At 36.1% G+C, this 12,101-nt stretch overlaps 3 protein-coding genes across 7 annotated transcripts in view; all 3 read right to left on the bottom strand.

The window, feature by feature from the left end:
• Window positions 1-1,799: 1,799 nt before the first annotated feature.
• LOC101306048 (thylakoid membrane phosphoprotein 14 kDa, chloroplastic-like) lies at window positions 1,800-4,136 on the bottom strand. The gene is made up of 6 exons (XM_004300027.1): window positions 3,996-4,136; window positions 3,085-3,179; window positions 2,761-2,847; window positions 2,359-2,421; window positions 2,219-2,256; window positions 1,800-2,041 (listed from the first exon to the last, which is right to left on the bottom strand). The coding sequence occupies exons 1-6, from the start codon at window positions 4,096-4,098 to the stop codon at window positions 1,987-1,989; spliced, it is 441 nt and encodes a 146-aa protein (XP_004300075.1). The 5' UTR covers window positions 4,099-4,136; the 3' UTR covers window positions 1,800-1,986.
• Window positions 4,137-4,822: 686 nt separating this feature from the next.
• On the bottom strand, window positions 4,823-8,037 carry LOC101305076. Of its 2 annotated transcripts, none has more exons than XM_004300023.1 (9): window positions 7,875-8,037; window positions 7,398-7,625; window positions 7,183-7,304; window positions 6,927-6,987; window positions 6,541-6,681; window positions 6,220-6,327; window positions 5,811-6,039; window positions 5,466-5,717; window positions 4,823-5,373 (listed from the first exon to the last, which is right to left on the bottom strand). In XM_004300023.1, the coding sequence occupies exons 1-9, from the start codon at window positions 8,025-8,027 to the stop codon at window positions 5,291-5,293; spliced, it is 1,377 nt and encodes a 458-aa protein (XP_004300071.1). In that variant the 5' UTR covers window positions 8,028-8,037; the 3' UTR covers window positions 4,823-5,290. The 2 variants fall into 2 exon arrangements, with proteins under 2 accessions (XP_004300071.1, XP_004300072.1); XM_004300024.1 differs by having other exon boundaries at window positions 4,823-5,318.
• Window positions 8,038-9,638: 1,601 nt separating this feature from the next.
• The window catches only part of LOC101304481, a 2,822-nt gene continuing 359 nt past the window's right edge, over window positions 9,639-12,101 (bottom strand). Inside the window, exons 2-4 of one of the 4 annotated variants that reach the window (XR_184717.1) lie at window positions 11,091-11,164; window positions 10,332-10,539; window positions 9,639-10,107 (exon numbers count right to left, since the gene is read on the bottom strand). Coding sequence is in view for 1 of the 4 variants with exons in the window: in XM_004300022.1 (XP_004300070.1) it covers window positions 10,343-10,539; window positions 11,558-11,717 (357 nt within the window). In the remaining 3 variants the exon portion in view is untranslated. Of the gene's footprint in view, window positions 10,108-10,191; window positions 10,540-11,090; window positions 11,165-11,557; window positions 11,890-12,101 lie in introns of those variants that run through there. The other 3 variants (XR_184716.1, XR_184715.1, XM_004300022.1) reach the window with 3 other exon arrangements.

Here is a 12,101-nt window from a genome sequence, read left to right as displayed (position 1 = left end):
AAGTCTATAGACTCTTTGAAAAGTTCATAGACTTTCACTGATTCTTAAAACCATCGATTTTTAATCACAGACTTTAACTGATTTCTGAAATCTACAGATTTCATATGAATGACTTATGTAGATTTCTTAATACTTACAGAGTTACATAAAGGAAAAAAAAATAAAGATGCAATGACAAACACATAATGACACCGATTATAAGTTTAGTGCTCATCTATTTAATTTCGATGCATACCGTTGTAATATTTGATTGAAATACATAAACGTAAGTAACAAAAAAAACTATATTAACTTAACAACATGCATACTTATACGTTAACCAAAGACACATATTCTAAAGTGAGACATTAGATGTTCACAGTTTAATTCATGTACGCTAATATAATAATATATGATCATGTGGTTCTAATATCAAGAGTTAGTATATAACATTTAGGTTATCGAGGGTTCCAAGCATTACAATTGAAATACAACAAAATATTAACATTCAAAAAACATTGAAAAGAATAGGTAGAATAGAACATTGATAGCACAAAATATTATAAAAAAGAAAAAAAAATGATGTATTGTAGGATCAACCTATTCACATGTAAAGAGAAAGTCTATCGTAGACTTTTCCAAATCTTTGCTTTAGTGGATGGAAAAATATTGGAGTTTGGTGTGTGTAATTTACACTACAAAGTCCACAATTATCCATGAGTTATTAATTCCATAAGTATGAATGATATTTTGAATACATCTGAACTTCTATTCATTTTAAAAAGTCTTAATTGAATACCTCTGAACTTTGGTGGAATTCATAATGATTTTTTAAAATCTAGTTGAATACACCCAGACTTTGATAGATTTTTAAAAGTCAGTATTGAATACACCTAGACTTTCAAATTCCATAGACTTCTTTAAAACTTCCACTAATTCCATATACAATACACCCCCCTTAGAGATTATGTTTCTCTTTGTAATACTTAGTACTTCAAATTGAACTAGTCCAAGGAAAAGCACACCCTTTTGATTTTACAGACAATTGCAATGCTGAGTTTCTAGGAAGACATTTTTTTATCAAGGATTGTGATCACATAGTGATCGTCTCTCATCTTTAATGCCGAATGCAATTATGTGAAACGCATTTCAAAAGCAAAGACATACAAAACAAATTCATAGTGTGACAAAATCAAACCTGAATAGAGTTCTCCAAGCCTAGCTGCTGATATATTCAGCCTGCACATCTCGGCATCCTCAAAGGTTGGTCACCGGAACAGCTCGTTGATACTCTTCCACCACTGCCAATTGTCCATTTTGCCTTATATACTTCAGAATTCAAACCCATCATACGCACTCTGAAGACAATTGACAAATCCCTTGCCATATAAAGACAACTAGTTCCCCAGAAAGCTAGCAGAATCACCATGGCTTCCATGCCTTCCAAGTGAGGCATTCTTTGTTAAGGAAGATGGTCAGACAAGGTGCCAGGTTCTGTTTGATGTGAGAATACTTTCTCTGGAAGCAGCAGTAAAAGGACTGGTAACTGTTATGAGGCATGTGTACTTCATCTAATATCTAGAGTTAGAGTTTCCTTGTTTTGTCTGAAATTTAACCTCAGAGAAGTTTACTTGAAAATGGGTAATAATTATAGCTTAGAGCCATGTTTTGCTTGCTTACAGTTGCTTCCTAGCTAGGCAAATCGTTGGTGCATGTGGTTTGCCCTTGGACTGTGGCAGACTCTTTTCCCTAAAAAAGGGGCACTTCTACAAGATATCAAACACAACAACAGAAGAGCCCAAAGCAGCAAAACTAAAGCGGATATAAATCGACATCAAAGACACCAAGCTCAATAGAATATAGAATATGCAATATATATAGGATAACAGAAGGCTGGCGCCAAATATACATTGTGGTCATGTTTTCACTGCCACTGCAATACAAATTTCTGTAACTCGTTCCTGTCACCCGTTCCTCCAAAGAGCATCGTTATACATGCACCCTCAATCACTGGCCCAAGATATTTGATATTGATTTGTTGGCTATTTGGAAAAGCTCTTCCCTGTGGACAAGGAAGAAAATTTAGTGAGCTCCAAGCTTACTTGAAGAAATGCTATTATATATCTGCTACTTGTATTGTATACATAAATATTTGGCTGCACTACATGAGGCTACTGCTCAAAGTAATCTGTACAATTCAAATCTAATCAAAATTGCAAGTACACAGACTTTCTCTTACCGATCAGGTTTGAATAAGAGATAACGATATATGAACCACTGAAACAAATAAAAAGGCATGTTAGTCTATGAACAAAATAAGAGAAAAGTGTAAACAGGGTAAATACAGATTACATATGCACGCATGTATCACATACTTACTGAAGAGTAGAGTATTCCAACAACTTCTAGCACAGTTGGGAGAAGCGGCAACCTGTCAATTGCCTATATATGTAGATAGAGGATCAGTGACAGGGTGAGGAGCATTAAGCCATTAGAACTTATTTTTTAACTGAAGGCATAGGTGAAAGGATCTGCTAAAGATCTTTCATAGGAAGGAGGAATTAAGGGTGGGAAAAAGTTGAATTTTTAATTTCTCAGCTCCACCCTAGGCTCTTAAACTTGAACTCTTCTTTATTTCAATTTCACACCCTTACTGAAGACAGATGAATATAAACCTCATACGAAGCTAGTACCCTCAACTCCAGTCTACAGTTACAAATTATGTACTTTCAGCAAACACCTTTGTTTCAAGAACTACATAGATGAGGTCAATGAAATTACCGTAATCAGATTCGCTGATGCCCAAAGACCTACAACAGCTGCAAATCCCAAACCGACAAGAGCTATTCGATCTTCAGAATTATCCCACTGTTATTAGTCCAATACAGGTTACCAAAAAAAAAAAAAAAAAAAAAAGTAAGACGCATAGAATTTACTCATTCTTGTGATTTACAAAAGGAGGAAGTTATGAACTGTGTACAAACTGGAATGAAAGTTGCATGCATATATACATGCTAAGCTAGACATATGACAACTTTCTTATACTTCTCCATCATAATGATAAGTTCGGTTACCAAAAGGAAAAAGGGAAGGAGGAGAGCTTACAGCATTCTTAACAGAGTCAACTATACTGAGTGAAGTAGAGGACTCGGAGCTATCCCCAGTAGCCCTCACCACAACAGCAACACAATTATGTCGCTCTGTAATGTAAAAGTTACACGCAAATGTGAGAGAGGAATGCATCAATGCATGGAATAAAAAGAAGCTATATCAAATTGCATTTCCACCCATAATCATCAATGAATAATGCTTATGCTTGGTTTCTGGATTCAACTACCACAAATTCAAAACACATTTCAACCCTATCAGTTGGCAAAGACGACAATACTTGCTTCTGTTACTAGTACCAAAAGTTGACTTCTGATACACCTTTAGCTAGTTTAGCTAGTTTTTCAAAACCAAATACTCGTGTGATTCAATCCGTCCGAATCATATAGTCCAAATACCATAATTAAATAACTTTTTTCCTCCTAGCAAGTACCTTGGAAATAGATAAATGCTCAACACCCACAACCCTTTAACACATTACCATGTTCAAATTTGAAGACCTAAAACACATTGGAATTGAAGATGTATGGGATTAAAGACCTTACAGAAATTTTCTATAAAATCTTTTCTGTGGATTACTTGACAGTTTTCACAACGACCACTGCATATGTCTACATGTATTTCATAACTTAGTACACCTAAGAATTGAAAAATTGGGTATCATGACCAAATTGACCCAATTAGCTGAGCTCCAACTTCAAACTTCAATCAGAATTTTACCCAAATAAACAATCTTGAACGTACAAATCCAACACAAGACATTTTTACCTCCAACTCATCAAGCCAACTAATATTCCTCAAATAAGCAAACAAATGAAGCTAGTTTAGGAATAAATGTCGTTTACAGAAAGAAATGTAGTTGAACTGAGTGTGAGAGTAAAGATTTAAGAAAACAGCTGGAAGCTCACCTCTAAAGGAACACAGTGGTAACTTTGGTAGAGCAGTCAGTGAGGTATTAGTTCTAGCATGGGTCAGCAATGGAGGAGGCAAGCTTGCAATAATAGAAGCCATTTGGAGAGTCAGGAGAGTCGGAGAAGAAGAACAAAGATAGTCGTGAGTGCGAGAAATGGTCGTCTAGTCAATGGTCTAGCCTTTAGGCACCACACAATTTACGTTTTTTGTTTTTTGTTTTTTGTTTTTTGTTTTTTGTTTTTTTCTTAATCTCATATAGTACGTCATAATCAAATTAGATTTTCCCCCTATCCAAAATCTTGAGCCCCATTATCCATTAAAAATTGTTAATTTTTGTGCAAAAATATAGTTTTCGGGTAAACTTCTAAGATTGGCTTATCATAGGTAGCAAATTACAAAAGTTACAAATTTTCATTGAACTTATATTTGAATTCTTAGTTTTTGAAAAGTATCAATTTTATCTATGTTTGAACCTCTTAATGCCCTCTTTCTTGTTACAAATCTTGAATTTTGACGAGTGTTTAGCTAGAACCTAGAAGGGAAATTCTAGTGAAAAAAAAAATTTGCTAGCTTGATGGTTCTAATTAGTGATATGAAGAAATGTATAGAAATAATCCAATCAGCTCCCGAATAAATTTTAAGGAGCTCTTAAAATAAAGCTCACCCTTCTTTTATCAAAATGAATTTTACGAAAATAACATTTTGATAAAAGAAAGGTGGTGGTATTCGCACACGATTTTTTGCACACTATCTATTGAGAGACAATGATATAGCAAATCCAAAGATATATGAGAATTGACGAAATAACATTCAGATTACAAACAGTTAGATTATAGTCATTGACAAAAGAAAAAGAAACACTTTAGGCCTGATAAATTTAGCCCACCCTATGATTTCTGGTTTTTCCCTTGGTCAAGATACAGAAAACTTCATCCTGATATAGAGGCTCTTAAAACAACAGATGTGGATCAGTGGTTGTGATGAGATGCAGTTGCGGAACTTAAACACAACTTCTAATATAAATTAAGGGATGTGAAATCCACACACTTTTTTTTCCTTTTTTGCCAATTTAGGGTGTGTGAATTTCACAACCCTACCCTAAATTAACTACTACTTGAGACATCCAATAGTGTATCGTAAGTTCACTATAATCATTCATTTAACACAAATACATCAATGCACTTACTATTTGGTAAATACAGTTCTAGACACTAGCAAGTCAAAACTGGTTATGCCTGATGAAAATCTCTGCAGTAAACAAACAAACAACTCTCATTTATCGACCACTCGGTCAGTCCCGCTTTTTCTTGAGAGGACATCTGCAGCAACATAATGTACAAAGCCAAATCACACCCATCATAGAAAGGATCAATACTGCAACATTGGACGTAAATTAACGCAATCAGCAAATTAGTCAACTATACAACATGCATTAAACAGAAAGCTGAAAATGTAGACAAGCATACCAGCAAGAGCACAATAAGCTAAAATAGCCAAGCGATATCTGACAATGCCTGGTTGATTGATTTCAAGATAGCAGTGCTTTTGGTGCTTTCCTATTTTACTGCTAGTCACATAGTTGAAATTTCTCGCCTGCAATTCCGGTAACGGTGCATTTACACCTACCACAGGATTGCCATCCGTATCCCTCACTTGAAGTTTCAATGTCATGGGATTTGCATCCCAGTCTATCTCAATTGCTCCAAAATTAGGCATACCTGAAGAAGAAATATACATCTGGAAACTCAAAAACTAGGCATTTTTTTCAGTACAGAACTGTACAGAAGTCAAGGTTAAGTTGACATGCGTACCATATGTACATGATTTGCGTCTGCAATTTCCATCCATTACTCTCAAGGTGGCAGGAGTTAACCATGCCAGGAATCTCACAAAGAAATGCAGTGGCGTTGGGACTACCTTTTCAACTGCTTGGGTGATTCCGCTTGCAGTGACATCATACAATGGATATCCAGTGGCACAATCATATCTTGTAATTTCTCCAAAATGAACATCTCCACTAATGAAAAACACTCCACCCCTCTGTACAAGGAACAAGATTTATAAAAATTGGAGATAATAGCTCTCACCAGAGAGAGGGATAGTAGTAAAAGTAATAAAAGTAAAGAACAACATGCCATACTTCATACATCTGTTGGTTGTATAATATAAAATTTCTACTGAAAGAAGTTGAACTGAAATCATGGACATATATATAGCCACCTTACTATCTGCCAGCAGTTTAAATAATCGATCTCTCTCTTTTGGAAAACGTCCCCAAGATTCCATGTAAAAAAAAGGCCCAGTTGTTGCTGAGAGATTTGAGATAACCTGAATTGAAACAAAAAGACAATTACTCCAAGTATGGATAAATAACAAAACTCATAGATAATCAAGGCATAAATTGACAAATGCAAAAGAACTTGACTATCAAGCCACTGGGGCACATGTTCTTTTGATTATTACTTAGCAAACAGGACAGTAAAGAAACCCAGCACATTTTCAATCAAAGTACCTCATATAAGGCATAAGTTTATACTTTACCTGTATGGACGACCCAATAATAGTAACCGCTGTTGGAGAACCATGCAGCTCTTGCTCTAACCAAGTCCATTGTGAACTCCCCAAAATACTTCCATCACTACGTAAAGGATCTCGGTGGTATCTAGTATCTAATAATATAACCTGCGGAAGTTTATTTCCCAGCATCAGTACAAACTGTATCTTTTACCCAAACAGTTGTTACTTGACATGATTGCAGTTGCAGAAATTTACCCTATTGAGAATAACATGCTAAACAAATATCATGCTCAGTAGAAAACTATGATCAGGGAAAGCTCAATTTGGATTCTATGAGAAAAGACTAGGCAAAGATATAACTAAAACCCCGTCAAACCACCAAACAAACAAAAGAACTATCAATTTGATACCTTGATTTGTCTACCTGTGGGACCAAATGTATAAGATGCATAGACACCAGCTTGTTTGCGCCTACGATGAAACCATGGTAGCAATTCATTATGATCAGAAATAACTGGGCATAATCATAACATTGCCCTCCAACACAGTGATTAACAATTAATCATGTTCATAGAAAGCAAGGGAGGTTGTACAATGTAAATGCCAGTATTTTTTGGATACCAGCAAGGCTAAAATACCACTACATAAGAATGAACAGTCCCTCACCGTGGACTATCATGAGGCTCGTCTAAGAAATCTAGCATGAGCCTTTGATTGGTTATTTTCCCAGCAAATTCTTTTCCTGCATCGTTTAATCCATAATCATGGTCATCCCATGTGCCTATGACCTACAAGGTTGACACAGAAAGAAGATACGTTGCATAAAGAACGCATGATTAATAACAAAACTATCCAGTCACAGAAGCAAGGATAATAAGCACCTTAGTCTTCTGTCGAAGACGAGAGTAACCAGGATTAGATTTGGCTTTCTCATACTTGGACTTCATTTCCTGCTTACTAGCAGGAACAAACCTTTCAGTATTCTTCCATGGACCAATATTTCTTTTCCTTCCAAATAGCTTATTAGGCAGCCTGATGTCTCCATATATGTTATCACCAAGCCAAATGAAAACTTGGGGATCAAACTTAATGATTGCATCCCATATAGGCTGCACAAAGGCACAAGCATTGAGGCATTACATGAACAAAAGGGTGAATAGGAATACACTAGGACTCAAATTTAGCTATAATCAGACTGTCAGTAGAAGTGGGCTCATCTCTATCCATGTTGTTTCTTTGTGCCAACTTGTACAACATAAAGAGAATAACAATGTAACAATATATATATCCAAAGGCAGTAAAAAACCCAAAAAGAAATTCAGAAAACAAACACGGGGGTGAAAGTGCAGAGTGAAAACCTGAGGAGCAGATTGGTTGGCACATGATCCAAAGCCGATACGACTAACCAGATTGTTGTTCTTAGTCTCAGAAGGGGCACCCCTAACCACCACTCCTACTCCAACCGCCGTAACCGTCAACCACCAGCACCACCACTTCAATCCCAAACCCATTTCTCTCTCAATTCCCAATTCCTTTCAATATGTTTATTTTCTTGTGTATGTAGTAAGAAGTCAGCAGCTATGGCCTTCTGGGTTTCATGTGATGATTTTTTCCTTTTCTAAATGATCATTCTTTCATTCCAGAAAATCTGGTAAACTGATCTGTCAGGGAAAGTTTTAATATCTTTTTGGACAGGAAAAGGAAAGATTATGAAAGGGAAGCAGATTTTCTGGGGTTAAATCGTGGAGGGGAAACAACTTTGTAAAAAAGAAACCAAAATTTAAGAAACGTAAATGAGAATAGATTGGAATGAAATGGTTTACTGGCTTGTTGAAAAGCAGAAACGGAAGAGGCATTGCATCTTTAAAGCGCCTGTTATGTAGTTATGGAGGTAGCCGACCACTAATCATTCCTCATTTTCAAGTTTCAATGTCCCCCAACTAATAAGTCATTACTTTCCTTCAGAAGGGAAATTTCAGTCTCCACCTTGTTCCTATTCCTATAATCCTATTGTTGCGATTCTTTCTTTTTCTTTTCCTTTTTTTCTTTTTCCTTTTTTCTTTGTTTTTCTTTCTTCTTCTTCTTCTTCTTTTTTGTTTTGGGTAGAAAGTATTTCTACAGTTTTTTTTCTTTTGTCTATATCATCGTGGGTATGGTTATAAGTAATTTTTTTTGGCTCCTTGTGTTGCTGCCATAAAGATGAAATTAATACATACATGGATATCAGGATTAGAAAAAATAGTATAGAAATAAGCTTTTTTAAGAAATTGTTACGAACGGTTAAAATTGTGTCGTGTCATGTCGTGCATACAATAATTTTCATAAATACAAAAAGGAAACATAAAATCAAAATTACATATTACATTACACAAGAAGCCTCTCGAATTATAACGGGTCTCCACAAGGGCTTGCCGTTGGACCACGCCTACTAGGGTTTTGGAGAGAAAAGTCGCTCTTTGTATTGGCTTTGTTCAATCACACTTGTTATATGCATATAAGATCGGATATGGATTAATAGAGACTAGCTATATAATGCTCCATTATTCACATATGAGTTTATACTTTGCACCAAGCGCATAATAGTTTTTAAATTTCTATTCTTTAACCAATAAAAGCCTCTCATACAATTTATAACCGATAAAAACCTCTCATACTCCTCGACCTATCTCTCTTCCTCTCGAGTATCGAAACTTTCAAATCGATCACCCTACTTGGTTACTTAGCAAATATGATAAATACTTGAAGTACTTTTGCATAGCACCACCAATTGATACATCAACATTTAAGGAAGAGAAAAATGCACCGCCAGTACCCCAACTTTTGTGGCACGGTCAAAGTGGTACCTATACTTTAAAAACTATCAATGTGGTACCCAAACTTCTATTTCACTACGAAAGAAAGGCCTGAGGCCAATTTCTGTAACTGTGTCGTTAGTTTGCTGACGTGGCTGGTATGAGGTCCACTAAAAAAAGGTGTAATGACAAAAATAACCTTCTAATTCTCCAGAACCGTTTTCCCTCCAAAATCTTTAAAATTGAATATTTGGTTTTTATCCTGGGTATCATATTGATTAGTTCAGTAAAATTTAGGTATCACATTGATCAGTTTAGTAAAGTTTAGGTATTACTGTTGTGTTTATCTGCTGACAATAAATACTATGCAATGCAATAGTTGAAAATGTAACATAGAAATTCAAACATAGAACCAAAAGGTCTGCCAATATCACTGAATTAAAACCATTAAAACCAACATTAGTTCAACATGAGAAACATACTATGCATTAGATTCAAGCTTAATTGGTTTCCAAAAACTCAAGGAACCAGATTGTTTGCAAAAAATTAATTCCAAAACATGATGAAGCCACATTATGTTTCTCTAATTTAAAGCCAGCACATTCACTTTTGAGCACCCCTTGCTCCATGATTTTGGCTGCTTTGAGTAGAAGGCTGTGTTGAGGTCGGCTGATGCACTACCATTTCCAGCAAAACTACCCTCCATTGCCAACTTCATTTTCTTCCATCCCTTTCTAGACTTTATGACCTGGTCCTTGATAGGTCTTGATTCCTTGGGTGGGGCTGGTGCCCTTTGGACCTGTGAAAGACAAACAAGACATTTCCAACACAATTCAACAACATTATTTCCAATAGTTAACAAAACATTTCAGCAATATTTCCTAAAACCAAAGTACTCCTGAAATGTCAATGAAAGGATAGTAAAAAGATGCAAACACTACATTGTGTTGTGAAGTGGCTTAAAGCAATAAAGCATTCAAACAAAACGGAAAGACATTCTAAAGCAATGATCAATTAGATTACCACAACGACAACTAACGTTCATGTCGTCCAAACGTTGATTGCTTAAGGAACAGCTCAACCAAAGATGATCTCAGCACACTTATGGACACTGGAAGTATCGGAACATTCACCGGATCAGAAGACACCAAACACCACATCAGTCCAGTTAGATGCACTATTTTGGTGCATGGACAAAATAGCCACCTATTGACAAAATAGCCACCTGCATCTGAGCAACAAAAATATATCAAAAATAACTATTTTGAAAGCCAATCACCAATTACTCTTTTAATCTTATATAAGGGCTTTTATGCAAAAAAAAAAGAAAAAAAAAGAACTTTTATGAATTTGGTATTCTTCTCTTTCCAGAGTTGTTATAGTATGGTAGGAGCAAACTTGTTACTAAAATGGAGCTGAATTAGTTCTGCAGCAATGCTAACAAATTGGTCCAGTCATTTGCCATATTAGCTATTCTAGGGTCCTCAACATGAACAATAATGATAATCCAACAATGTAAAATGAATCCAATCCCATACGAAGGTGTCATTAGAAGCTTGAAGGAACTTTTGGTAGGATAATTCAGTGCCTTTGTAGACAACACAGGTCATTGTACTAGGACATCTTAGTTAACAGATTTACAAGTTGACAAATTTAACAGATTGTGTCAAACTAATCATATCCTATGATCATTATGCTTAGCTTTGATATTTTGAGGTGATTAACACATAGATTACGATGGGTTGGATTATGCACATAAGGCTGAGATCTATTGGTTCTCACCAGTTGCCACATTCATGGCTAGTGCGGTTGGGATGGGGACGTGGACACCTAATTCTTGACAGGTACATGAAATTCTGACAGCCAAGTAAAATCCCAAATTTTTCAGGTTCTAATTTGCATAACAAGCAGGTGAAACAATGAAAAAGCTGCATAACAATATCCTCGAAACGCAAGCAATGCTTAAAAAAACAGTGACAAGGCAAATATCCTATATATAGCCGGGTGAGTCGAACATTGCAAGACCCAAACAATCATCAAATTCATTTTATTCTAAAAGCATAAAAAACCCCTAATAATTAGGTTAACCACCATTGAACCAATATTGACACACCAGCACGATGAAGATCCCCAATATCCCCAAAAATACATAAAATCATGCCAGAAATACGAAAATTAACATACTCATTACCTCAAAAAAGAAAAATTGAACCGATTTATACAGAAGAAAAAGGAATAAGTGGACCTACCACCGAGCTTAATCGATTCTTTGGCATCGAACCCAGAATTGACGGAATGGCGAGGAAGGATCCAGAAGATCCCGGAGAGGAAAACCGAGAAGCCGAGAATTAAACGAAGACGCATCGGAAGCTGAACTCCTGGGCGATTCTGTTCAAGAATCTGGAACATTCGGGACAAATGAACCCAGAAGCATCGAGGGTTTGGTGACTCTGATCCTGGAGGTGCTGCTGGTGCAGGCTTTTCTCACCTTTCCCCATTTGCAGGGAATCTGGGAGTCTCACACAGACTTGGGTCTCGCCGTCTCGTCTCTTTCTCTGTCGAAGAAGAAGAAGAAGAAAGGGAAGAAGAAGGAAGGTGAAGAAGATGTGAGAGAAAAAAGTCGTTTTTGACTCGATTAGGGTGTAGTCTGTGTAAAAATGTCTTTTTTTGCCTTGTTTTTAATGGACCTGATGCTGGTTACGTCAGCAAACAGACGGTACGGTGACGGAAATTGGTCTCAGGCCTTTCTTTAGTAGCAAAAATAAAATTTAGGTACCACGTTGATAGTTTTTA

The sequence above is a fragment of the Fragaria vesca genome, linkage group LG5, assembly GCF_000184155.1.
Source record: "Fragaria vesca subsp. vesca linkage group LG5, FraVesHawaii_1.0, whole genome shotgun sequence".
NCBI lineage: Eukaryota > Viridiplantae > Streptophyta > Magnoliopsida > Rosales > Rosaceae > Fragaria > Fragaria vesca.
The sequence above is the reverse complement of the archived record's forward strand: the minus strand, read 5'-3'. Positions and strand labels throughout refer to the sequence as shown.